This window comes from Mercenaria mercenaria, chromosome 2 (assembly GCF_021730395.1).
Source record: "Mercenaria mercenaria strain notata chromosome 2, MADL_Memer_1, whole genome shotgun sequence".
Taxonomy (NCBI): Eukaryota; Metazoa; Mollusca; class Bivalvia; order Venerida; family Veneridae; genus Mercenaria; species Mercenaria mercenaria.
This window is the reverse complement of record NC_069362.1, coordinates 48,112,799-48,140,677: the sequence shown is the minus strand read 5'-3', so window position 1 is coordinate 48,140,677 and position 27,879 is coordinate 48,112,799. Positions and strand designations below refer to the sequence as shown.

At 32.9% G+C, this 27,879-nt stretch overlaps 1 protein-coding gene across 6 annotated transcripts; it reads right to left on the bottom strand.

Annotated features, from left to right (window-relative positions):
• Positions 1-44: 44 nt before the first annotated feature.
• LOC123563930 (scavenger receptor class F member 2-like) lies at positions 45-26,602 on the bottom strand. Of its 6 annotated transcripts, none has more exons than XR_006688904.2 (6): positions 26,445-26,591; positions 16,990-17,175; positions 4,319-4,490; positions 2,023-2,228; positions 1,142-1,516; positions 45-699 (listed from the first exon to the last, which is right to left on the bottom strand). XR_006688904.2 is itself a non-coding variant. In XM_045357101.2 (5 exons), the coding sequence occupies exons 1-5, from the start codon at positions 26,530-26,532 to the stop codon at positions 578-580; spliced, it is 960 nt and encodes a 319-aa protein (XP_045213036.2). In that variant the 5' UTR covers positions 26,533-26,602; the 3' UTR covers positions 45-577. The 6 variants fall into 6 exon arrangements, 4 of the variants coding, with proteins under 4 accessions (XP_045213036.2, XP_045213034.2, XP_045213037.2 ...); XR_006688905.2 differs by having other exon boundaries at positions 4,319-4,487; XM_045357101.2 differs by lacking the exon at positions 16,990-17,175 and having other exon boundaries at positions 4,319-4,487; positions 26,445-26,602.
• Positions 26,603-27,879: the final 1,277 nt, after the last annotated feature.

Genomic DNA, 27,879 nt, shown 5'->3' with positions numbered 1-27,879 from the left:
GTGTCGGTGTGACGTTAAATCCAAAATAAATAATAATAAAAATATCTATTTAGATTCGGTTTGTATATCTTCAGTAACTTGTTCAAGGTATTGTTGTACAAAGACTGATTCTGTTCAGAAAACTGTGCTATGTAATATGTTCTGAGGTTAATCTAGATTACATGAAGAATGCTTCATTGTACTTCGTAGAGTGAATGCTTGTACGTGAAGTAACACTAACAGAAAAGTTGATTCTACCAAGAAATTTGCAGAGACGTGCTGTCCAGTCTTATACAAATGCTTTATACAATACAGAAAATGTTCTTTGATTCCAAGAAATAAGCTCGACTGTATGAGTTTTCTGCTATAAAGAATTAAAAATATTGAAATATGACACTTTTTAGAATGAATGCTAAAACATTGTCTTATTCTACACTGGCTGCTCTTTGAGAGCTTCAGAATTGTTCTTTGCGCCACTCGTAAAGGATCAATGTTCAAGTTTCATTTCTTCTGTTCAAAACGGACAATAACGTTTGGGCAGAAAGGACAATATCTGACAAGAACGTATCAAATATGCATTTTTTCTAGAATAAACACATCACTGTTGTCTCATACCACACATGCACCATACAATGAGGCAAATCAGGATGGCTAATCCGACGACAATTCCAATGACTATCAAAGCAATTTTCCAAGCGGCAAGACCAGAATCTTCTGAAACTAAATAAATACTACATTGTTTATTATGTATCGAATTGAACTAATCTCTTGAAAATGTATTATGTATTTTGCCGCACAGTTGTATTGAATCAATATTTTGGATTATGTTCATTGCAGTTATTACTGTACTGACATTAGACACATACACACCAATGACTGAAGCAGAACAATACAATTGTACAAGGTGCATATTGTTTCATAGCCGATTTACGTTCGTAGCCATAAAGGAATAACTAGCCCAAAGCCCTGGTGGCTATATTTTCACAGAACAAAATGATTTGAAACAAAGGTAAAGGATCAGCCAAAAACCTTAAAATGAACATTTTCAATTCTGGCAAGCAGTTTTGTATGATAATAATTTGAAGTTTCTCCTTTTGGATGAATTGATATACATGTAATTGAATTCCGATCAAATGATCAAATCTATTATTTAATCGCTTACTTTTTTCTGTACAGTTACGTCCTTTATATCCTTCAGTGCAACCATGTGTACATTCTCCACTCTTGAAGTCACATTTCTGACCTTGGCATTCTGTGTTGCAAATACTTGTACAATTTTCGCCCCAATATGTGCCGTTGACGCATCCGTATAAACACTGACCAGAAGTCAGATCACAAACACGTGTATAGTGGTCAGGCGGCTCCATACAGTAGCCACTACATCTCATACTGCAATCAGGTTTCCATGCGTGATTGTAACAACCGCGTACACAAACACCATTTTGGTCACATTCTCTGTTTATACAATCTTGATTACAGGCCTTTGAACAGTGCGGTCCATGTAAAACTGATAGTGAACATCCACTGATACATGTACCTAGTGAAGATAAATTGAATTATGTAAATAAATAGAATTATACTATGGAAGCAAGAAGACGGTTTAATTAACCTTAAGCATTAAAAAGCACTAATCAACAATTAAACATAACTTTATTTCATTACATCGTCAAGTCTTAGGATGAACCGACAAATGTACCATATTATAAAGTGCTGTAAGGTGAGAGTCGAAATTGCATATTTTCTAAGGTAATATTAATTAAGTTGTAAGTTTAGGAGTGCATTCGTCATTTCAAAAAGTAGTAGTTATATATATAGAAATCAATTTCTTGAAAATGTTCGGGCTTTGTTAGTTCACTACTAAAGACTTTTGCGTTGTGTTTTCTTAATCATCTCAGTGAATATGTAGAACATTTTTATTTGAACGATTGCATTCAAATATATGCAACATTGTACAAAATGTGCCCCGTTCTTCTTTTTTTCTCAACTATTAACATTTAGATTTTTTTTTCAATATTTTTAACAAAGTATTTTAAAAACAATAACCATTATCAGCTCTGCATATTCTGTCTTTGCAATTGTTGCTACATTTTTCTGCACATGTGTTTCCATAGTAACCAGCTTGACAACCAAGCTCACAATATCCGTCACTAGCTCTACATGTACCATTTGCACATGATCTGCTACATGGCATGCACATGCCTCTATCAAGGAAGAAATCACCTATGCATTCAATACAAACCACTGACATGCTGAAATAGCAAGACGTAAATTGTATATTTTACAAAATATTCTCTAAATATTATTCATTATACTTCCGCCTGCAAGATACCAAAGTTAACCATAATCAAGTATAAAAGCAAACAACATGAAATACATAAAAAGGGTTATTATAACAACAGTAGCTTGATAGTGGATGTTGTATTCGGCTCATAATAATTATGCCGGGTTGGATGGCTCGAAGCGCCGAGTGTGACCCGACCTGACAAAATTAACGAAAGCCGAATGCAAAATCCCAAACTAGCTACTGTTATAATGACCCTTTTATGATATTCTTCTAATTTGTTGTTTGTTGTTTGGTTATCGATCGAAATCATTATCAGTTTATCGATGTTAAAATAGAACTTAGTTTTTTGTGCGCTATTTATAGGCCTTTGTGAACTCATGCCTAATAAATGAAAATAGTCCGGCAACATGCAATATAAAAAGTACAATACACATATTAATTCAGTATTTACTTGTAAAATACTAGCCGTATTTTGACAGAACTTATACAGGAATATAATAAACCTATTTCTGACTTTAGCAATATATAATACAATGCCCAAATACATATTTATATACAAACAGTTAAGTGTAACTATATATCAATAAGCATAGTAAAGAAAACAAACCTGAATAAAATACTATTAAGATACATTTAGAGGTATAGCAGTTTAAATACTAGTTTTAATAATATCATAGTTACAAGCACATGGATACAGTATGACAATAAATAAACGTGTAATAAACAATAAAACTCATTTTCAATGCTAATGGATATTTGTTGCTCAGATGAACACAATTAGTGTTTGATATCAAGTACTGTTTCTTTGTATTCACATTTATTTTGATATAAATTAGTTTCTTGTGATTTTTTTATTGCATTTGGATTTAAGAGGAATTGTTGATGAAGTCACAGTGTCCTAGCAGACTGAATAAACGTACGTTCATTTCCGACTCAAATTGCGCCCTGCCATTTAAAACTAAACCAGGATTAACGTTTACTTGTTTGGGGAAGAGTATCCGAATCGCGACTCTCCTTTTGTCCTGAATTGGAAGCGATTTTTCTATCAGTCAAACTCAACATTAAGGTAAGTCGAAATTACTTTTTCTTCTTTGAAAGTAATCATGACTATAAATCATGGTGAAGTTTACATATTAAATATATCAGGAACCATACTAAAATGATAATGTGTATTTCTGCTCGTTTGTAGTTCACATCACAATTTAAAAATGAAAGACGAAATAAATGTTACAAAATTTATAATTTAAAATTCACCGATCAGTTAATTCTTCATTGCCTTTATTAATTGGCCTTGGTGGCATTGAATACCATGAAGTTATTATCTAATGTTTTCATGCTACAATAGAAGTAACGCCACATTTTGTATGATATCTGCACTATTTATAGAGAAATATATTTTTAGCTATTTTTTTGTGTTGTTTAACATCGCATATCAGACATATTTATAGGCCATATGATCCTTTTACAGCTTTTGATGGTTGAGAAAGAATCCAGGATACCCTCCGTGCATTATTTCATCACGAGCGGGCACCTTGGTAGAACCACCGACCATACGTAAGCCGTGGGTAGTAGGTGTTCTGAAGTCTGTGACCTGAACTACTTGTTCACTGATGCCCTAGAGAAATTTTAGGAACCATATATTGACGCCTAGATGTTTACGCGATAGTTAACCAATTAAGATTGTTAATGCTTTTAAAAAAAAATCTAATTAATTTAGTTCTACATGGCAAATGTTAGATAAACTTTATAACTGGAACTTCATTTTGTTTTGTTTTTAATTCAATATCACTTGTAATTATTGGATTCTGGTTTCACACTAAACATGATCGCCGGTTTGAATACGACTAGTACTAAATCCTGAATCACGTTATTCCCAGTAAAGTCCAACCAAACTATTCAAACTTATTTACTAGACATGTACTAATATGATGGACTAAATCTGACTTAACTATAACCTCATTTATTCTTTTACAGCACCTTGTTACATATTTCATGGACATAGATCTAGTCGCCCTAAGGAAAAGAAAATTACATCTTTAATACATGTTAAATCACCTTTCATTTGCTGTACACGTCTTGCAACTGAAGCAACATTCTAGGGAGCAGTCTGATCCACCGAAGCCATCTTTACAACCATGCAAACATGTATGTGTAACTAGGTCACATGCCAGCTTCTCGTCGTCCGTTTCTAGACAGTTGCCACTACATTCTACATCGGCCTTTGCTTCTTAAAGAGAGGAGGTATTACTAGACATATGCTAAAGGGTTAATTAAATACATAACTATTAATATTAGAAATTTACGTCAAAATACACAATTAGCCGTTGACTTGTTTATTGTAAAAATTTGTATTGGCACACTGTGCCAAATAAATGATATTTTCACACTTTTAGTTCCTAGCAAGACGTCTTTGCGTTCCAATGTCGGCGTCATATAACTTTGAATGATTATAATAAAATCTCAATAAAAAAAAAGACGGATCGATGTGCCCTGTGGCCATAATTACTCAACAAGTTCCACAATTGCGGGAGGGCTTTACATAAACTCATTACGTGTACTAGTACCATTATAGTCTGTAGATACACCGAAGACGTATTGTACTGTATTAGTGTAAGTGAGTTATTCATTAATAAGGTAAGCGATTTTCGAAGTTCATTTCTTCATTTAGTTACGAGATGGCAATTTGCACGATGTTGCGAATTAGCCATTTTTGTGAAGCTGTGAAAGCTCACTTGTTATGTTGATGTGACGCTGTGAAAGCTCACTTGTTATGTTTATGTGACGCTGTGAAAGCTCACTTTTTATTTTGATGTGACGCTGTGGAAGCTCACTTGTTATGTTGGTTTGACGCTGTGAAAGCTCACTTGTTATTTTGATGTGACGCTGTGAAAGCTCACTTGTTATGTTGATGTGACGCTGTGAAAGCTCACTTTTTATTTTGATGAGACGCTGTGAAAGCTCACGTGATGTGGTTTGTGCGAAGCTGTGAAAGTTCACTTGTTATGTTTGATGTGATGCTGTGAAGGCTCACATGTTATTTTTGATGTGACGCTGTAAAAGCTCACTTGATATGTCTTGTGTGAAGCTGTGATAGCTCACTTGATATGTTTGATGTGATGCTGTGAAGGCTCACATGTTATTTTTGATGTGACGCTGTGAAAGCTCACTTGATATGTTATGTGTGAAGCTGTGATAGCTCACTTGTTATGTTTGATGTGATAATGTGAAAGCTCACTTGTTATTTTTGATATGTCGCCGTGAAAGCTCATTTGATATGTTTTGAGCGAAGATATGATAGCTCACTTTTTTTGTTTGATGTGAAGCTCTAAAGCTCACTTATTATGTTTGGTGCCGCTGTGAAAGCTCACTTGTTATTTTAGTTCGGAAAGCTAATTTGTTATGTTGGATTCGACGCTGTTAAAGCTCATTTTTATGACTTCTCTATATTTATTACATTTGTTCTTTTCTTATGTCATTATTTTATTTGTTTAATCACTGGTGTCATAAACAAAATTTCAGTCTCCTTCACAGAGACGTCTTCGTTTTAAAACTTCAGCAACGGGATTGCCAATCAGAATTCCATGGAGTTTATATACAGTACAGTTTATGAGTAATGTTTTATTCTTCTTCTTTACTTTAACTCGGTTAAGTTTTAGATATGACTCTGTTATCACTTGTGTACATAGGTTAAGCAAAATCAATTTCTATGTATTCGCATTCTCTTCGATTTTGTGTGTATTAATTTAAAAGCCTTCTTTGTTCAAGTGAGTAAATGAAATTATTCACGTTTCCCGTCGTTACTATATTTCAGTCCATGCTTTCTCTCTTGTCTCAAAAGTCTTAAACATATTTTTGTTTATGCATTTATTATTAGTCTTGCTTTGCACGATTTTTTCGTGATTAAGCGTCAGTGTTTAGTATAGTATTTAAAACTTGCATTTCAAGTGTTCTAGTTACTCGAGGCAAGAATTTGACACCAGAAAGTTCATACTTACAACAATTTATTCCACCAAACCGCCCGTTATTGTACAATGGTATACAAAATTAACTCCCTTTTCTGTTAACATTGGCACCTTCTGGTGTCTTTTTTCTTGCTGTTGCTTTACAGTATTTTAGTATTTTTTTAGGTAAATCAAAGATTCCCTGGCTCCAGAAAAAGATACAGAATACATTGAAATAAACTATTCATTTGCTTTGTATATAGAAATGGTGTCAAATACAATTGCCCGTATCCTATTCTTTTTTATGTTGTATTTGTAGTTATAGTAACAAGGGATAAGTGAATAATTGATTACTCACGAGTTCATGTGAGTAAATTTTATTTTCCCAAAATATAACGTTTGTCAAACCTTTCATAAACGTATCGTGTTTCGTGATATACCCTTGTAAAGATTACACGCCCGAAACGGTAACCATTCATTGGCGAACGATTGATACAATAACAAAAGCAATCAACAACAATCGATACAGTATGAATGACTTGACAGCAGACGAAAACACTCGTGAGATAAAGATAATGGGTGATTATGTTAAGCGAAATATCAAAGTTTATTTCTGCGTCAGAAAATTCTGCTGATAGTTTAAATGTGCGGAATTTATTTCTGCGTAACAGTCTCGACCCGCAGAATAAGCGGAGATAAAAACCCGCAGAATTAACCCGCTATACGGTATATTGACCTATATTTATTGTTCAATTTACACACTACGGTACATAAACACTTTGTAATTTGATTTGTTTACACTCAATAGCCGATATGCTCATATAATTTTCAGATTGCCATCAAAATAGAATAATTGGGTTTTCATTGTAATAATATACCGCCTTTTTCGATTAATAATTTTTCAAATGGACTGTCCATGGTTCATCATATCGCCCATCGTCATGTACCGGGCTACGAGTAGATTTCAATTATTGACAGTGTATGAAATAATTCATAATATAAAAATTAATTTTACAAATGTACGAATATTGATATTTTAATCACATATGAACATTTTAGAATATTTATTTTTAGGAAATTGTTAGTCTATTTTCGAATTTGTGCGAGTTTCTTATACGGGGTGTATTAAACAGGTAAATTTGTTAATAAATTAGATGTTAATAAATATTTACCAGACACATAAAAATGCAGCATCAAAATCAGGCAGAAAACGACAAATTTGTATTCAGTAAAGTCCATATTGATACGCTAAGCTAACAAAATAGTTGTATGACTTAAAAGTTGTAAAACCTTAGAGTATAAATAGTATTAAGGCACCGACGTGTGTCATAAAGCAATGATCTCAAACGAATATTATTTGTAAGATCATAATTAGCCTATCCTGTTAGTGGGATTCCACCCTCAAAATTCTAATATATTTATTGACGCAGACAAACTAATGTTATGGAATTCCATCTATTTCATGTTTGTTTTAGTTTTACAGCCAATCCTTGTTTAGAAGTAAATGTTTAGACTGCATGTTGATTCAATTTATGGGGTCAAGAAATATGTGCCGAATTAAATTTTCATTATCTGTAAGACTTTGACATGTCCTGTTGTTATTTTACAGATTGAACGCATAAAAGACGAATGTTTGAGAAGCTCGTAGACTGCTACCTGGAGCTAAGAATTTTTTTTTTGCTTTCTATGGAAGTCAGAATTTTTTTTCAGGACTTAAAAAACCGAACCTTTTTTCAGAGTAAACCAAAGATATTTTTTTTCTCAAAATATTTTTATTATACTTACGTTCTTAAAACATAATTAGCGCGATATAGACATACATTCTGTTATGAACAATTTACCTAAGTAACTTCTCTAATAAGAAATTGTAAATTAATGGCTTTTAATGTTAATATTCATTAATTATATGATTGATTCCTAAAAGATAAATGTTTCCAAATGGGCAAAGCCGGCTAAAACTGGATGTTGATCGGGAGGAGTAGGGTGCATGCTCCTATGGGAAAATTGAATTGAAGAACAGCTCTGGAGCATTTCGATGTATATTTGGAAATATACTTTCCCCACGTTTGGAATTGTTTATATAAAAACTATACCTGACAACGACACCATGAGCATACATTGGCCTTATCTGGTGAAAATTCAAGCAAAATTGTCTGATATAGTTCACAAATATTATTTGAATAATAATTGCTTCTTTAATAATTTTAAAAGGAGATGACTGTCTAGACTATATACAAGGTACAAGCAGTCTGATGGATAGCGAAAGGGAGAATATTATTAAGCAAAATATCTTGTACAACTAGAAGACTGTCTCTCCTGGACTTCAGCTTAAATACAATACTATTGATACAGGATTTGCGAGCGCAGTGAATGTTCTGACGATTTAAGCTGCATTAAAGTTCTTTTAAATGTTCTGAGATCTGAATTCTAGATTTAAAAAAATGTATGCTTGCAGGATTGAGGAACAATGGTTTGGCGCTCCCTTATTCGGATATTGTATACACAGTACTATATAAGTGTGTATGTTTACTAAGGTGTAGGAGGATGAGGGAGACTGCTAGAGGGGGAACCGCATTCTGCAGTGTTTTTGCATTTTAAATACCAAATCCTGCATTCTGCTGAGTTCATTTCAGAATCTATCATTAACTGAAATTTCACAAGATAGTTTTTCTCTGATAAAAATTTTATCATAGAGATAAAATCATAAATATTTTTATTTACATTTTTTGGTCTATGTGTTTGAGAGCTATTCTTGATAAAATGGTTATCTGTTTTTGAGAAAGTATATCATTTCATTATGAGGGGGTGCGGGGTCCTCCCCCGTAAAATCTTGCAATATGTGCATGCCAAATAATCCGGAATTCTAAGGGGATTTCATCACTGAAAATGATGGTAGTCTTTTACGTTAGGTTTAAGTTGTATAATGTCAACAAAACTTGGAAAAATATGTATTATAAGTAGAAATCTGTACTAGGGAGCACGATTCTTGTAGGAAATAGTACTGCATATGGGTTTTTAATATTTCAACAGCCAAATGCTGATTTCTAGTGAGCTTTTAGGATATATATATATATATCAGTATGGTCTTAAATAAGAACGAAATATATATATAATGTTCAAAAGATGGTGCTCCCCTCCGCTATCTCCCTGCTTTTAGGCCTTTTCATATACTATTGATTACTGTTCATATACTAAAGTTATCAGTATAGCATATTGCAGTCATAATTACACTATACAAAACCAATAAGCAGCGTCCAATATCTAAACGTTCAGTGTTAGAAATGCTGCTCTGTTTTCAGGCAAAACCAGCCCTCTCCCCACACAGGAATATAAGTCACTCCCCCCCCCCTCCACCTCCCAGAATATGAAATGGTCGGCCCCTCCTCGAGGCATGATTACAAAGGGATATTGTGGTGTTTTTTTTTCAATACGACACTGTGCCCAAAAAGTCTGCAAACGAAGGATAATTTGATAGTTCCGTGTAGGGCATAGTTTTCGAATAAGATTATTTTCTCAATATTTTCACCTCCTGTACAAAAATTTGTTTGCCTTTACTTTAAATTTAAAAAAAAGAGTTTGAAACAAGATCTATTCTAAATATAAAATAAATCGTCGTAAAATGTGTGCGTTTAAAAATATACTTTAGAAGTGGTTTGGGTCGTTCACTAAGATCTAAAAATATCAAATCTATTTAAAAAGAGTTGAAACAAGATCTGTTCTAAATACAGAATAAATTGTCGCGTGAAATGTGTTTGTTTACAGAATAATGTACTTTAGAAGTTGTTTGGTTTGATTTGGTTCATATCTATAAAATATTTATCACTAAAATGATAATTGGTGGCATTGCCATTGGCATTAAGTTTTTATTGAATAAATAGAAGACATGGTTCTCTACATGCGTGCACAATATTACACCACCTAACTTGATTATATTTATTTATAGGTTTACTACGTTTTAGTCTATAGGTTAATAATTTAGATAGTACATACTTCACTTCTTGACAAATAAAAGGATCGGTGTAATTCTTTAAGGACGCTTTTCATGAAATTCCATCAAGTATTATGAAATTAATTTCTGCTCCCTAAAATAGCATTTGATCACGCAGTATAGTCACAGCCATAAAGGTAATGACTCGTAATTGTATTGAGACACGAAACATGCATTATTCATAAAAGAAAGGGAACTTAATCGTGTGTTAATCATTGACAACATACCTTAAATTTTCAATATTGTCATTTCTCTAATGGATGTCTTATACACAGATATAATTCAATAACAAATCCTTATTGTTTATTTTTAATATAACTAATTGCCGGTTTAACACAAGAAACAATCAACGTTTTAGCGGTTGACTTTTTTCATATCTTTTCCACACTGTATGTCAAAGGAATGCTTTATAATAATAATAATAATAATAATAATAATAATAACTTTATTTCAAGAAGGTGACATATTAAGAGTACATAGTATACATACAACTTATTTCCAATATGGCCTTCTGCATAAATGTTAAAACACAGTATCTACAACAATAAGAGTATCAGTAGCAAAATTTTAACGACAAACACACTTTAAAAACAAACTCGATTTGAAATGATTTTACCAGGAGAATAAATCAGTGTAATTCATTTTGCATACATGTACATTCATCCATCAATATCATAAGATTTAAAAGCTACCCTATACGACATAAAATGCATGATAATTGATGAAGATTTGAGAAACATAAATGAATGAATAAATAAATAAATAAATAGATCATCATTAATATTGTATCCAACATATGAGACACTGGTTTCAAGCGCCGAGTACCCAACCCTGTTTTTGTTTTCTAGTGAAGCTCGAGACTATTCTTTAGTCTTTTCATTATATACATACGATGATTCTGTATTTTATACTGCATGCACTTCACTAACGAACACAAAACCCAGTGTTCAACTCCTATCGGATACGCAAAAATATTCAATGGACATGATATAATGATGACGTTATCCATGAATCCTCACATGAAGAATTTAATGCCCCAAGTGAGGCTCGAACCCATATCGGTGAGGAGCAAGTGATTCGAAGTCAGTGAACTTAACCACCCGACCAAGGAGATCCCGAGTATACAATGTAAAGACCACTGCCAGGATACGAGTTATATAACCCAAGGAAGTACCTACACCTTTAGTTTCTTGAACAATTCGCTCAGAGCCATATTTTGGGTCCCGTGCGATTGGAAAAAAGATTAATGGCGACATATACCAGATTGCTCCGTAATGTCTGAAGTTTATTTTGAGCAATGTCGCCAGCCTGAATTCTGCGACTGGACCGAGTTATGATGTCATCAAAATGGCGGCCATTTTATGAAAATTCAATCTATCATCGTCTTCAAACGACTGAAGGAGCTGTTTGCTTTTGGTGCTGAAAGTGAAGTTTGTTGTCGTTTACATAGTACACATACATAATTATTTAGCATTATATTATTTTGAATAAAAGTAACGTCATTTATACAATATTAAAGATATACTATGTCCAAATTTCATATTTGAATATATGAACAATTATCTCGTATCATTTATGGAATTATAAAATGGAATTATAAAAAAAAAAACATTTTTGCGAGTATGAAAGGTAGTGTGTAAGGTTTAAATACTATATACTAATTAATGTGTAAGTAAACACGGTATGAATATATTTCGCTACTAAAACTCTGGAAGTTTGTTTGAAACAAAAAGTTGTTACTTTACAGACATTTAATTGTGATTGTAGTTTACACAGTTAGTTTATATATTTAGCCAAGGTAAAGATGTTTAATGAGGATTTTCTAGATTTAGATCAATATGCAGTGATGAAATATTTATGTAAAAGGTGAGCATAGTACATCTTTAAATGGACGTGAAATAAAGTAAACCTTTGATGAAGTAATTCCTATGCTGCATCGTAATTAAACGTAAATAAAAAATAGAAACCTGTTGATAATTATCTAATAGTAATACTCTTACATAATTGAAAACAGTAATAATAGATTAGACAAACCTATAACCAAAAGCACCATCACCTCGCAGGGACTTGTACTCACAACCCTTCAAATATTGTATACTTATATTCTGTAATATAATTCTGCATTTGGACTTTTTAACGTACCTTTCTGAATGAGTGTTGTTTTGCTGTTGTTATGACATTCATATATCTTCGCTATTGACCCATTCAACTCAATGTGTCGTCGCGAAACCCTTTAACCGTGAAATATCGCTCATCCGTAAAATATACACAACATTTAGTCAAAACTGACATGATGTCTGTGGAGCATTTACAATCATTTCAGAATTGTTTCGGCTGCTGTATGAAAACATCAAAACAAAATTGTTTCTAACATTTTCTTGACAATATTTTTAACATCTGTTCGTTAATATCTTCTCTGTATTATTATAAATATTATTGTTTTATACCTGTAAATATGTATCAAACTGTCTGATCACAACAGTACTAATTTCTAGAAGCACAACTTTACAGGATATTGAAACTATAAACGGGTATGATATGTTAAACGTACGGTGGTGAAATGTGCCCTAGCGCTTATGCAACTGTCTTTGCTGCCATTCGAAAACGCATTTAATATGACGATCGTGATTTCTCTAACATAGACTGACTTTGCATCTTTGTAAAGAGATTGTGATAGAGCCGCTCAAACAGGGACAAGATGGATCGCGCTAAAATTAGATATAAAACCAATTGTTGTTGCTAAAGCAATAAAGTCGAATGTTACTGAAAATAAACAAACACCCTATAGTACTAACGATTCTTTTAGGAAACAAGAACACTACAATGCGATGCAATATACGCCCGAAGGTATGACATTTGACCTTAAGTGTGACCTAGACCTTAAAGCCAGGCATCCGAAACATGCGCTCTGCATGTCGGCTCGATGTGGTGAACTTTTGTGCCAAGTGTCTTTAAAATCAGTTCAAGAGATTTATATGGCATTTGAACCCTAAGTGTGACATAGACATTGAATCGTGTCATCCAAAACATGCGTTCTGCATTTTGTCTCGATATGGTGAACATTTGTGTCAAGTTTCTCTGAAATCCTTCAAGGGGCTCAAAAGTCATAGAGCGGACACGAAATTGCTTACGGTCGCGCAGACAGACGGACACTGGCGTCATAACATAATATGCCCCCTTCGGACATATAAAAAGCCTGTCTGTTTTCTGTCAAGACTGGCAATCGCAAATGTTAGTTCTTTAAAGAGGCCAATGCTCTGTAGGTGAAAAAATGAAACGACAATCAAAAAGTCTTACAAAATTTCACATATGTCTAAATTCGGCAATAAATACAAAATATGCCAAGCTAGTGTCGATGAAACGAATACATATCAATTCAGTTTTTGGACGGAAATGTTAACAAACAAAAGCTTTCCTCTGCAGCTAAATTATTTAGGGAGAAATGATACTCATCCCTCAGGTTGGTTCTTACAGGACTAGTAACAGTTTCTGTTGATAATCAAGATTTTTTAGGGAGTCCATAACTATTTCAGTGCACGTTAACTAACTTGGTTGATTCTGGGTCTTCCACGGAAAGCAAGAATGCCAATTTCAACATTTCAAGGACAGTCACGTTCCCAACTCGTCACAGAATCTTATGTGCTCGACCCTTACATGTACGTATACATCCACAAACCTACTGCAATTATTCGTGGTAATAACTAATAACATTTACAGGTTGCAGCCGGTGTATATACATTAAACATCAAGAAATATAGAACTAAAATACACGGGTTATGTATTTAAGTAGACTACTCACAGTCCATTAGTATCAGGTAGCTAATAATAATATACGGCAACCGTTCTCTGATTAGGTTGCCTATTTTCCGAGAAACTTTGTGAATAGTTGCCATATGTTCTTTGCTGTTGACAATTGTGATTTCAAGAAAGACATTTTTGATAGCATCAATTCTGTCGTAGAACTGTTATGAAAATTATCCAAAAATGTTGGGGGAGTTAATCAGGTGCGGAATGTTCTTTTCTATGCCACAAATGCCCTAACTCCATTTTTACCAAAAAAAGGTACCTTTTAGCACGGACCCCTTCAATTAATTAAATGCTTTCAGGTTTATGTGAATTGTACAATAAGATTAATCAAAAGTACAAACTGGTGCTGTATACACGGTGTATACCCATATCGGATCCCTGTCTGTAGAAAATGAGAAGACGGATCCCTCTCTGTTCGCGCACTTTGCTTTTTTATTGTTACATTTGTTTTATCAGTTGACACAAGTCCAAACGAAAATGGAATATAGCCGGAGGTACTGGCTTGGATGAACATCGCTTTATGTTTATGAAACTTATATACGACTTTCCTTGAATATAGCAAATATCTAGTACCTTAGGTGTGAAGCCGTTGATCCTATCTTATTTGTAAATACACAATATGTGGATATTTTCATTATATTTCCTTAAAAACACTCTACTTTCAATTTCGTTAATGCACGGGATCCCTCTCGGTCGGCTCAATTTTGCCTCACAGAATCCCTCTTGACTCGGGAACCCTCTCGGACACAATTTTTTTTCTATCGGCACAGGTGCCCTCTCATTTTAACTTCAGTGTTAGAGTTATGAAATGGTGTTCATATTTTAAAGCAAAACAATAATTATAGGTTATAAGCTATGCCTAAGTTTTGCAGTGGAAATAGATAGTACGACTTTAGGAGCGCAATATTCTTCCGCTAAAGAACGATCGAGTGCATATTTACCGATGCAAAGATGATAACCTTTTTATTACATACACATATAATGTAATGTAACTGCAGTATATTTTTTTTTCAATTGTCTGAATAAGATTGACAAAACTGAACTAAAAAAAAAGTTAATGCAACGAAACACATTCAATTACGCCACGCATCCGATATGAAAGTCAGGCGTCAGTGTATGTACCGATGTTTTCGGTACAGACTTGTGTGCCCGGGCGGACGGGGGTTTGTTATGATAAGTACAGATGTGTCGCTGAAGCTTTTCAGACTAGCTATGCATGAATGGCCCCTCTTTGTATCAAATCAAATTATACAAATTCGCGTTTAAAAGTTATTTTTGTATCACTAAGATATCTACGGAAGAGCATTAGTGCCAAGTGTTTTTTTTTATTAACTCGAAATTTTGAGTTAGTAGCTCGAAATTTCGAATTTCGAGTTACTATCTTGCCCTTTTATCAGCAAAATGTGAATGTCCGTCCGTCAGTCAAATGCCAAAAATGTAATGGACGACTTTTGACTGCTCAAAGTGGAATTATCTATATACACATATATATATTGTACCAAACATGTAGGGACTTGAACATATACTACAATACATCAAATTGATTGTATGACCTACTATAGCATTTAAAGCTACTCCAGATTTCAAACTGTACACAGGATATATACCCTCATTTACATGTATAGTATATTCATGTGTTAGGGGCTCGAACTAGGTCGAAAACTTTCCAGACATGGTCAAAATAGTGAAATAAGTTTGAATACTTCCCGGTAAACTTCTATGACCTCTCCTCAAAATCAAGCTCTGCCAAGGTACCCAATCTTGGTTAGACTCATAATTACACTTTCATTTAGGTATGTCTATATTTCATTGACATATGGGCTCAAACTAGGTCGGAAACCTTCCAGACTTAAGCATGGTTTAGGCACCTGAGGTCTTCCTCCAACATAAAAGCTGAGAAGTCGCCTGTGTCGGTGCGACGTTACACCCAACAAAATCAATAAATTAGTAAAGAAACATTGTTTAAATAGAGATATTTTCTATGAGCAAACGCTGCAATATGACCCGGTAGGGCTACCCAATGACTACATCAGGTACCTAATCTTGGCCAGGACCTATACATCAATGTAAACAATTGTAGTTAGTAACTCGGAATTTCACGATAAGTAACTCGAAATTTCAAGATATTAAATTTCGACTTAGTAACTCGAAATCTCAACAAAGTAACTCGAAATTTCAACTTAATAACTCGAAATTTCGAGTTTATTAATGGCATACACCTGACACTAATGCTCTTCCGTCGGTATCAGTAAATTTGATAATAAAATTTAAATATGAATGTTATGTGAAATTGCTGATTTATTTTCAATTTAAAAGCATATTAATGGAAGTAAAAACCCTTAGAAATAGATGTTGTTTTCAATAAGAATACCATCTCAAAATTCTAACACTGAAGTTGAGGGTGCCAATGCCGATAGAAAATTTGTCGAAGAGGGTTCCCTCGCCGGGTGCACAGAGAGTCAAGAGGGATCCTGTGAGGCAAAATTGCACCGACTGAGAGGGATCCCGTGCATCAACGAAATCAAAAGTAGGGCGTTTGTAAGGAAACATGATGAAAATATCCACATAAAGTGAGTTTACAAGTAAGATGGGATCAACGACTTCACATTTAAGGCACCAGATATTTGCTGTATTTAAGAAAATCGTATTTAAGTTTCATAGACATCGCACGATGTTCATCCAAGCCAGTGCCCTCCGTCTACATTACATCTTCGTTTGGACTTGCGTGAACTGATAAAACAAATGTAACGATAAAAAAGCTATGGTATATAGCTACGTCATTCCGTGGGCCATATGTTTTTATGCACAAAAATGTGTTTAGGACAAAACATTTGATTTTCCTAGCTGACTGACGTTGGAGTTCATTGTTTAGCACAGAGAGTGTCCTGTGCGCGAACAGAGAGGGATCCGTTTTCTCATTTTCCACAGAGAGGGATCCGATATGGGTATACACCGTGGTATAATGTAAAGCAAATTTAAATTCTATTTACCGGTAAAACTGAAGTAAAAGGAAACGTTTCCTTAACGTTGATTGGAATTGCAGTGGACATAACTTCAGTTAAAGCAATGGTAAAAGATACATTGTTCGCAACAACCTGTTCCAACTGCTCCAAGTCAAGGTCATTCCGTCGCCGCTGTACTTATTTCTCTCAGTCTGGCTTTTCTGGTTGCAGTTACTTAAAAGAAAATTGACAAAGACGAAAGATCTAAAACAATGAATAACGGGCCTTTATATTAAACTTTAAGAAGGTTCGGTAAATTAATGACAGCGTGTGTATGATATGACGTCTTCGTGATTGTGTAATATATAATCATCTTTAAAAAGCTTTTTGGAAAGTTAGCTATTCAGTTCAAGGAAATTACGTTAATTAAAAAAGTAACATAAGATTAACACGAAATTTCCGAAACCTATGTTTTTCTTCAAACTTAAGCTCCGTCTTTCGATAAGTATGTTTACACTGTTCCAGTCCATTTTATAGGGTGTAGATAGTAGACAGAAGTGAATTTACTTTAAAATGTATGCTTGGAAATAAGTTTTAATGTGCATAAGAGATGAAAACGTGTTATTCGTTTCAAATGAACAATTTGCAACAAAATTTACATATTAATTGTCGGAGAAATCATAAGTTGTTTCTGGACATTATAGAATATTAGAGAAACAGTAATACACAATAAGAGAGAAGTTACTTTGGAATATTTGTATCTGACAGGTGTCAGGGCTATTAGCGTTTGCTTTTAATTATAGATAACTGAACTATAGATCTATATCCTGAAATCTAACAAATCTAAAGTTCTGATCAATATTGATACTTAATCTGTGAGTCCTCGTAAATGATAATTGTTAAATAATTTCCATTCGATAACGTTTTCTCAGTATAGGATTTCGGCATTTTCTGACAGCTACCGAATAGCAAATATTTGTGATCATTGAAGACTTGCTGAAGTAAAATACAGAGAAAACGTAATGACACGGAAGTTGACGAGTGGCATTACGGGTCCGCTACCTTAATTTGTAACAAAATGTTAGATGTGAAAAATATTGGTCGCAAAATAAATGATGCTAGTTATGTATATATTGTTTAATTTATATATGGACTGAATCATGGGTTATGAATTCAAAGGCAAATTAATAATTGAATGATAACGTCCAAGAATGAAAAGTAAATTTGACTTATTCGGATGGTTTCTTAGACAGTAACTTTTCAGTTTTATCTGACATGTTAATAAAATGATATTTAGGAAAAAATATGTTTACTGGTACATTATTTTTGTATTCAGTCGATATTTAAGTGTTTTAATGATGCTTATGCGTAAGAACTGAATACTTTGGACGGAAATTCACTTTGCATTATACCCTAAGGCTATCTAGACAATTTGAACATCTATTTATCACAAGTGAAAATATTAAACACTATGAATGTTCAGATTATTTGTTTTAAATATGGAAAGACAGTAACTTATTTTCTATATAAAATATACACCAAAAGAAATCTTAATGGAACAAATTAAAAAAAATACTTTATTATTAATACATCTCTATGAAGAAGAAAAACAAAGTAACTGAAAATATAATTTTATGACAAAACAAAAATACCAAGGTTGAGCCAAGATGAACAAATGATTTGCGAAGGAATTATGACGGAAAAGAATGCGCAGAGAAAATTAAAGACATGAAAAATGGGAAAAGTCCAGGATCAGATGGTAAAAACGTTGAGTTAAATATTTTGGAATGAAATAAAAAAAGATGTCATTAATTCTTTCTACTACTCTTTCTAAAATAACCCAGTTTCAAGCACAAAGATAACATTAATTCCAAATCCAAATAAAGATTTATCACTGTTGTCAAACTGGAGACCTGTAAGTTTGTTAAATATTGACTACAAAATATTGACTAAAGTAATTGCTTACAGACTAAAATCAGTGTTAAGTAATTAAATTGATAACAGTCAAACAGGTCATATCAAAGGAAGATACATTCAATTTTGTGAAAACATAAGACTGACATATGACATAATAGAGAATGCAGAAAAAATGATAAGCGGATATTTTTTTCGCTGACTTTGAAAATTTTCTTTTATAGTTTAAATCACATCTTTATTGCTAAAACATGAATATTTTTAATTTTGGTCCAATAAAAGTAAATGTACTTTATAAAAAACCGACAGGTTGTACATTGTTTTTTGTCCGATTCCTTTGATATTCAACGAGGAGTTAGACAAGGCTGTCTTTTGTCTCCTTATACATTATTTATTTGTATATTTATTTCAGCTATTAAACTTCTCTCTATAGCCATTAGAGAAGATAATAATATTAAAGGTTTGCAGACGATGCAACTCTGCTATTACACGTTTTGAAAACAGTTTAAAAGAAACGATAAATACGTTTGAACAATTTTCGTATATCTCAGGACTTAAACCAACTATAATAAACGACAGGTCTTAGAACAGGCTCGCTCCGAAACAAAAAATGACCTAGTAAACTGCAGAAAAAAGTATGAAAACATTACATTGACTTCAGAAAGTGTAAAACCCCTGGGTGTAAATTTTCATCCAAGGAATGATGAAATACCTAGACTTAATTATGATAATAGATTATCACAATTTCAATCAATCGGACATAAATAGATGGAAAGCTAGACATCTTACAACTATAGGTAATATTTCAGTATTGAAATCACTAATTCTTCCAAAGTTGACCTTTTTGTTTTCTGTTCTATCCAATCCTTCGGAAGAAATTATTAAACGAATTACTCAAGGTTGTTATGAATTCATATGGAACTCAAAAAGGGATAAAGTTAAAAGGGGTGTAATAATACAAGAATTTGAAAACGGGGGCCTAAATATGATTGACATACCAATTGTTTTAAACTCATTAGAATCAAGCTTGATTAAAAGAAATTAAGTGACTCAAATAATGGACCGTGGAAAGAAATGATAAAGAAACACATGCAACATTTAGGAGGAATATCTTTATTCAAATGCAATATGAATACAAAAGACATATCAAAAATCAAGCTTAAAAATAAATGAGATATTAGAACGAATTGTTGGCAAAATTCATATGTGAAGAATAATAACTCTCCACATTTGTTCCCGCTATTGAAAAGTAAAAACATAGATCGTATTAAAGACATTTATAATACAGGCACAAATAATTTCAAATTTTTTAATCAGTTACAGATAGAATACAACATTCCTAATAACAATTTCTTAAACTATCATAGACTTATCAATCCCAAAAGAATGGAAACGAAAAGTAAAAACAAAATACTCCCTATAATACCTGACAAAATAAATATATATCAAATTCTAGAAAAAACTGAGTCATACCCGTTAAACAATAAATTAACACAAATACAGAAACAGAAATGGCGAATAATTCGAAATGTAAAACCAAAGCCCCAAGTAAAATGGGAGAAACACTTCCCAGACAGGTCTTTTGACTAGCACGAAATATATAAAAATGTGTTTGCTATCTGTCAAGATAACACTCTACAAAATATGCATTATATTTTTTGCACAGAAATATTGCAACAAACAAGTTTCTTTTTAACTGCAGGTTAAATGAGTCAAGTCTCTGTGACTTTTGTAATATGAAAATAGAAAGTCAAGAACATGTTTTGGAGTTGCCAAAGACACAAACTTTTTGGAACGAATTGATTTAATGGCTTATTGAAATTTGTATAGATGTTACTCAAGATAAATTTTTATTCCTTTTTCATTCAAGAAATAAAATAATATCATTCATTCTCTTGTTTTTCAAATATTACATTTATTATTGTAAACGAAGAAAACTAAACATACTTATCTGTATACAAAAACTGTCCAACAGATCAAAAAAATGGAAAAGTATAGGGCTTCTCATGACAGTTTCAAAAATGACTACAGATATTTCATACCAGGGTTGAATATGTAATATATGTACAAACGATGTTTACTACCAAAGCCGTTACCGTTTTTCTTTACATTGTTCTTTTCATCTACTCTTCTTGTTATTTTTTCCTTTTTTCTAGCTATAGTGCATTTAAAATTATAATATTGTATAAATATGTATATATGATGTATTGATGTTTTTATGTAATAAACGGGTCTTAAACGTGGTTTAAAAAAATAAAGCTATGAATGTTCAGATTATTTGTTTAGAAGTACGGAAAGACAGTAACTTATTTTCTATATAAAATATACATTAAATATACACCAACTTTGTCATTTACAATTCAGTACAAAGAGGAACTGTAAGAACTGTAAAAATAAACAAATAGATAGGTGACATCAATCAATACAATCGAACGTTTCTACCCCAACAAATTTCAACCCAAAGAGACAATTCCATCCCAAGAAATTTTAACCCCTACTCATTGGACAATTCAACTCCTTTCAGTAAGTTTTCTAACATCACGCAAAGTCCCGGTTGTTATAACTGAGTGAGAAAGTTACACTGTGTACTTATTACTGACAATTATCATTACAAAGGATGGTAATACATTTAAAAGTGATATGTTATATCATAACCCTTTCTTTCAAACAAAGTTTTATAAAACTAATGTGGATTTAAAACGCGTATTAAATTTACATATAAATTTAAGTTGAATTAGCTCATTTTTAAAAGTATCTCTGTAAAGTCTTAAATCTCCACATAATTTAGTGAATTTAGCGCATTAAAGATGCTTATTTTATTATTTTCTATTCTGTTTAATCCTATTGAAACATTATGTTGCTTCGTCGGAGTCCTTGGCCTTGAACTTGCATCCTCCATTTTGTATTTTATACATTTTGGCGAATAAAGCATCAATCTGTCCGCCTGACCACTTATCTTTAACTCAGGAATAAGTGAACTAAAAAGTCTATAAGAAGATCGTCCCTTTTGAAGCATAGAATTCAGCCAAGCGAAATAATAGCAGACTCGGTTTGACTGATCACAGGAAATGGAAAAAGAAACATTATTCATTTTGGTGCTGTTGTTGGTTGTATTGTAACTATTACGTAAACAGAAAACGAAAATGCACTTGTTTTGCACTTTTACATGTACTATGATTGTTGTAAATATATTTGTCATGGTCTTGCATGTATATGTTGTGTGTAAGAAACTATTGCTTTTACGTATAAAAACGCTTTTGAATAATTGCGCGAAACTGATTGACCAATTTTACCGTTATCGACTATTCTATTAAAAAAATATTACGGTGTCACCTAAATCTTCAAATACATCAGTTCATCGTCTGACTCTCTCAAAAGAAAATTGCGCAATAATTTGATTCAAACTTTGGGCAAGCAATTTCATTCGAACCTTTCAAGATATATTACCTCTGTTTTCTTAAAAAAAATGCGAATGTAAAGTTTATTTTAATTCGGTCATTAAATAGCTATATCGATATTTATTATTTTCTCTTTGCAAACAGTGATTATTTACAAGTGTGATCAAGATCAGTGACAAATTGAGATAGTATATATTGAAAATAAAGACGGTAAAGTTCTGATTTGTTTCCTTAAATGGATTGCATTTTGCCTACAAAAGTTCTGATATACCTTCAATAAGAAAATATGTTTAGAAGAAACAATACAGAGGTTGTAGTTTTTCGTATCTTTTGGATTTTATTATTTATAGTATGGTTGTGTTTTGTAAAAAAAATATTGTTAATTTTCATTTGGTCAATAAATGACAAAAAATGAAAAAGACAGACCCAAGCATATCATCTTGATTTGCTTATTTTCTATTCTAGATGGCTGTGTAAGGGATTGACTATATAGAGAGTTTGCTGAGATGACAGTTATTCATATTTTGTGCCATATCTATTTAGATTCGGTTTATATATCTTCAGTGGCTTGTTCAAGGTATTGTTGTACAAAGACTGATTCTGTCCTGAAATCTATGCTATTTAAGATGTTCTGAGAATAAACTAGATCTCATAAAGAAAATAAAGAAAAGTTGATTCTACCAAAGAAGTTGCAGAGACCGGCTATGAAACAATATGCACCTTGTACAGTTGTATTGTTCTGCTTCAAACATCGATGTGTACTTATATACTGTCAGTACGGCAATGAAAATATTGTTTCGAAAAAACCGTGTGGCAAAATATATGAAACATTTTAGTGCAGCCAGTGTAAAATAAGACAATGTTTTAGCACTCATTCTAAAAAGAAATGTCATACTTCAATATTTATAATGGTTTACAGCAGAAAACTCACACAGTCAAAATTTTTCATGGAACAAAGAACATTTTCTGTAATGTATACAGTATAGATTGCAGCCCTGCTTCAAGCCTGTCGAGCAGTCAAACCACTAAGTCATCGTGTTATTAATTCGAACACAGGAAGTCGAGCTTGCGTATATATTACGTATAGAGTGGTACAATTTTCCGTCAATATTATTAAGAAGAAGTTTGTATAATAGCATGTCTCTGTCTATGAAATCAAAACACTTCTTCAAATCGATAAATGAGGTGAACACTGCTCTATTGTTTCTAATGATACTGTTCAACGTGAACACATGATCTTCACAAGACCGATTTGCCCGGAAACCATTTTGTTCTTCAGCAAGCGACCCGTTACCTTCCAAATAGTTGTTAACCGTTTATTTAAGAAGGAACTATACAGTTTGCTTATGCAAGATAATAGGCTTATCCCCCGATAATTGAGAGGCATGCGTTTATCCGAATTAGAGTCCTTTAATATTGGGCAAATAATCGCCTTTCTCCAAACTGGCGGTATAATACTTGTGTCAAACACTAACTGAAAAAGTTTTTGTATGCAAAGAATGATAGGGTGTATTTCAGTACATCGTATGGGATTTTATCCACACCGCAGACTGATCCGGTCTTAGCGCGATTGACAATGTTACAGATTTCATCAAAAGTTATAATACAATTCAACTGTTCGTTTGTATTATACAGTATATCCGACATATTTTGTTCCAGAAGTTGTTTATGTATTTTCGCCCTATTGTAATGCACATCATCAAAGTCATTATTATCGTCCTGGCTATATAAGTTCATAAAGTCTGTTTTCCAGCGATCAAAAACTGATTTTTCGTCGCGCACAATTCTACCTCTACTGTCTACAATTTCAATGGGTATCGACATATCCTTCCGCGGGCCAAGACGTTGAATTTTCAGCCAAAACTCGGTCGGACTACTGGTATTCATTTGTTCAATATCTAATGCTTGTGAGCGTCTATATGCGCGTTCAGATTTACGTAGTAATTTATCGAAGGAGTTTCGAGCGGAAATGTACTCCAGTCTCAACCTGCTTTGTTTGTATTTACTTGTAAAATAGCCGTACTTTGACAGAATTTATATAGGTATATAATAAACATATTTCTGATTCTAGCGATATATAATATAATGCCTAAGGACAAATATATATCAATAAGCGTTGTAAAGAAAACAAACCTGAATAAGATACAATTAACAACTAGTTATTACAAGCGCATGGATACTGTATGACAATGAATAAACGTGTAATAAATAATAAAACTTATTTTCAATGCTAATGGATATTTGCTGCTCAGATAAACACAATTAGGGCCTGATTTCAAGTACTGTGTCTTTGTATTTACAATCTTTTTAATATAATATTAAAATTATAATTTACAATCTTTTTATTTTGAAATTAGTTTCTTGTATATTTTATTATTGAATTTGGGTTTATGAGGAATTGTTGATGAATTCACATTGTCCTAGCAGATTGAATAAAAGTACGTCCATTTCCGACTCAAATTGTGCAACTTAACCAGATTTTACGTTTACTTGTTTGGGGAAGAGTATCCGCATTGCGACTCTTCTTTTGTCCCGCAATGGTAGCATGTTTTCTATCAGACAAACTCAACATTAAGGTAAGTCGAATTTACTTTTTCTTCTTTGAAAGTAAGCATAACTACAAATCATGACGAAGTTTACATATTAATGTATCAAGAATCATACTAGATTTGATAATATGTATTTCTTCTCTTTTGTAGTTCACACCACAATTTAAAAATGAAAGACGAAATAAATGTTACAGAGTTTATTATTTAAAATTAATCGATCAGGTAATTTCTCATTGCCTTTATTATTTTGCCTTGGTGGCATTAAATATCATGAAGTTATTATCTAATGTTTTCATGCTACATTGCAAAACGTATTTGTATTGATTTATATTTACTACGTTTTAATCCATTAAAAGACTTCTGATCAATAACTTTAATATAGCTTACTTCATAAAAAGCAAAATGTAGTTTTTAAATAGAAGTCATGACATATTTTGTATGACATGTGCACTATTTAAAGAGCAATATATTTTTAGATATTTTTGTTTTGTTTAACATCGCATAATAGACTTATTTATAGGTCATTTGGCCCCCTTTTAACTTTTGATGATAGAGGATGAATTAAGGTACCCCTCCGTGTATTATTTCAGTTAAACGACTTAATAATATACGTAACTATTAATATTAGAAATTTACGTTAAAATACACAACTAGCCGTTCACTTATTGAACAGTTTTGGCACACTGTGCTAAGTAAGTGTTACTTTCACACTTTTAGTTCCTAGTAAGACGTCTTGGCGTTCAAATGTCTGCGTCATATAACTTCATAATAAAAACTCAGTAAACGGATCGGATGTACCTTGTGGCTATAATGACTCAATAAGTAGGGCTTTACATAAACTCGATCACTACGTGTACTATTATGGCCTATAGGTACACCGAAGGCGTACTGTATATTAACCTTTATTTATTGTTCAGTTGTCATACTGTGGTACAAAATACTTGGTTATTTGTTTTGTTTACAATCAATAGCCGATAGGATCATATAATTTCCCCACTGTCATCAAAATAGAATAACTGAGTTTTCGTTGTAATAATAAACAACCTTTTTCACAATTCACATATTGACAGGTGACTGTCCATGATTCAACATATTAATCGTCCATCGTCGTTTAACGGGCTATTAGTAGATTTCAATTATGGGCAGTGTATGAAATGATCAATTATAAAACATTTAAAGTAACAAATGTACAACTTTTTGAATTTATGCGCGATCTTTAATCTTTTTAGGCAATACAATCAGGTTTAAGAGGATTGTGGTCAATTGCACACAATTATTTATTTATTTATTTATTCATTCATTTCGTTGGATTTAACGTCGCACCGACAAAATCAAAGGTCAGATGGCGACTTTCCATCTTTGATGGTAAAGGAAAACCTCAGGTGCCCCTCCGTACATTATTTCGTCACGAGCGGGAACCTGGGTAGAACCGCCCATATTCTGTAAGCCAGCTGGGTGGCTTCTTCAAATGAAATATTTAACGCCCCCAGTGATGCTTGAACCCACAACAATGAGGGGGGCAAGTGATTTGAAGTCAGCGACCCTAACCACTCGCCGACGGAGTCCCCTTGCACAAAATTTTTAAGTTTTAAGTATTAAACAAGTAAATTTATTAATAAATTAGATGTAAATAAATATTTACCAGACACATAAAAGTGCAGCATCAAAGTAAGGCAGAAAACGCCGAACTTGTATTTGTTAATGTCCATATTGATCCGTAAGGTTAACATACTGTTTTCAAGATTTGAAAGGAAGATATATATATGAGACCGAAGTGTTACGGAACAATGATCCCAAAACAACATTATGATTAATTAAATGATTTTTCTCAAACACTCATGTTATTGGGATTACACAATCAAATAAACCCAAAACACTCCTGTTATTGGGATTCCACAATCAGAATTCTAACGACGCAGAAAAACTAATGTTAAAGAATTTCATCCAATGTACGTCATATGTTTTCTTTGTTCGAAGTACAAAAACATTAGTTCAGTAAATGACAAAGGATGCATGATATAAACATGAAAAAATATCAGGTGTCTGTTTTGTTTTAAAAGCCAGTTCTTGTTTTCAGAAGGATATATTTGGACTGAAATTTGATTCCAGTTAAAGTAATATCATAGAAACGTGCCCGAATTCTTCTTTCATTATCTGTAACTGTTACATTTGACACGCATTGTTGTTATTTAAATGATTTAAAGCTTTTGGATTTATCATAAAAAGACGAATGTAACGTCTTAATGAAATATAATTCATGCATAACTTTCTGACGTATGTGAGAAAAAAAAATACTAGGACCCTGCAAAGGTTTTGTTTTTGTGTTCGGATATCTTAAGTGCTACGTTTTATCAGAATCATTTTATTACACACCTTCAAAGTGTTCCTCCTTCACCGAAGCACATTTTTACAACCTTTTTATCCAATCACGAAAAGCAGATGAATAGTCTTCTTTTGATATATGTTGGAGACACAGTGATAAATGGCACAGCCAAACGAACTTCTTGACTTGTGTTTCTTTCAAGAAAGCATTTTCTTAAGCCTTAGAAATAAATAAAAATGTCACAGGACCTCAGGTGAATAAGGCAGATTGTTTACAACTTCAACATTTTCAGAAGCCAAAAAAGTCTTGATAACCTCGCACTTGTGAGATGAGGTGTTGTTGTTTATAAGATAAACTCATATCCATCTTTTGCTTAGACGTTTCTTATTGTAAAACTTTTTTCACCTTTTTCAATACAGATTTCTTGTAGAATCATCCAATAACTTTCAGACCAGATGGAAAAGGTACTAGAACGACTTGACCATACGTGTGAAGACAAATGCATACAACATTATTGTCGAAACTATGGTCCTCTTGGCATTACATGTGCGTTTTCTGATCTCTTTGCATCTATTTCTTACTATCAGTCCTTCTCTGTGGCTCAATCATGTGTACCCAGGTTTCATCACCTGTTAACAAGTTAAAACTAACCCGACTATTACAGCCTTTATATGTTTGCTAAAGTTCACGAGCACATTTAAGGCGTTGCTTCTTTCCCTTTCAGTGAGCAAATGAGGTACCCACCTAGCCCTTT

Bases quoted from the DNA above. Each gene is read 5' to 3' on its own strand.
- LOC123563930 (XM_045357099.2), bottom strand. From the start codon at position 26,532: ATGTTAACCTTACGGATCAATATGGACATTAACAAATACAAGTTCGGC. The intron at 4,491-26,444 runs GTAAATATTTAT...CCTCTCTTTAAG, and splicing joins GCTGCACTTTTATGTGTCTG to AAGCAAAGGCCGATGTAGAA. The intron at 1,517-2,022 runs GTTATTGTTTTT...TATCTTCACTAG, and splicing joins AATATGCAGAGCTGATAATG to GTACATGTATCAGTGGATGT.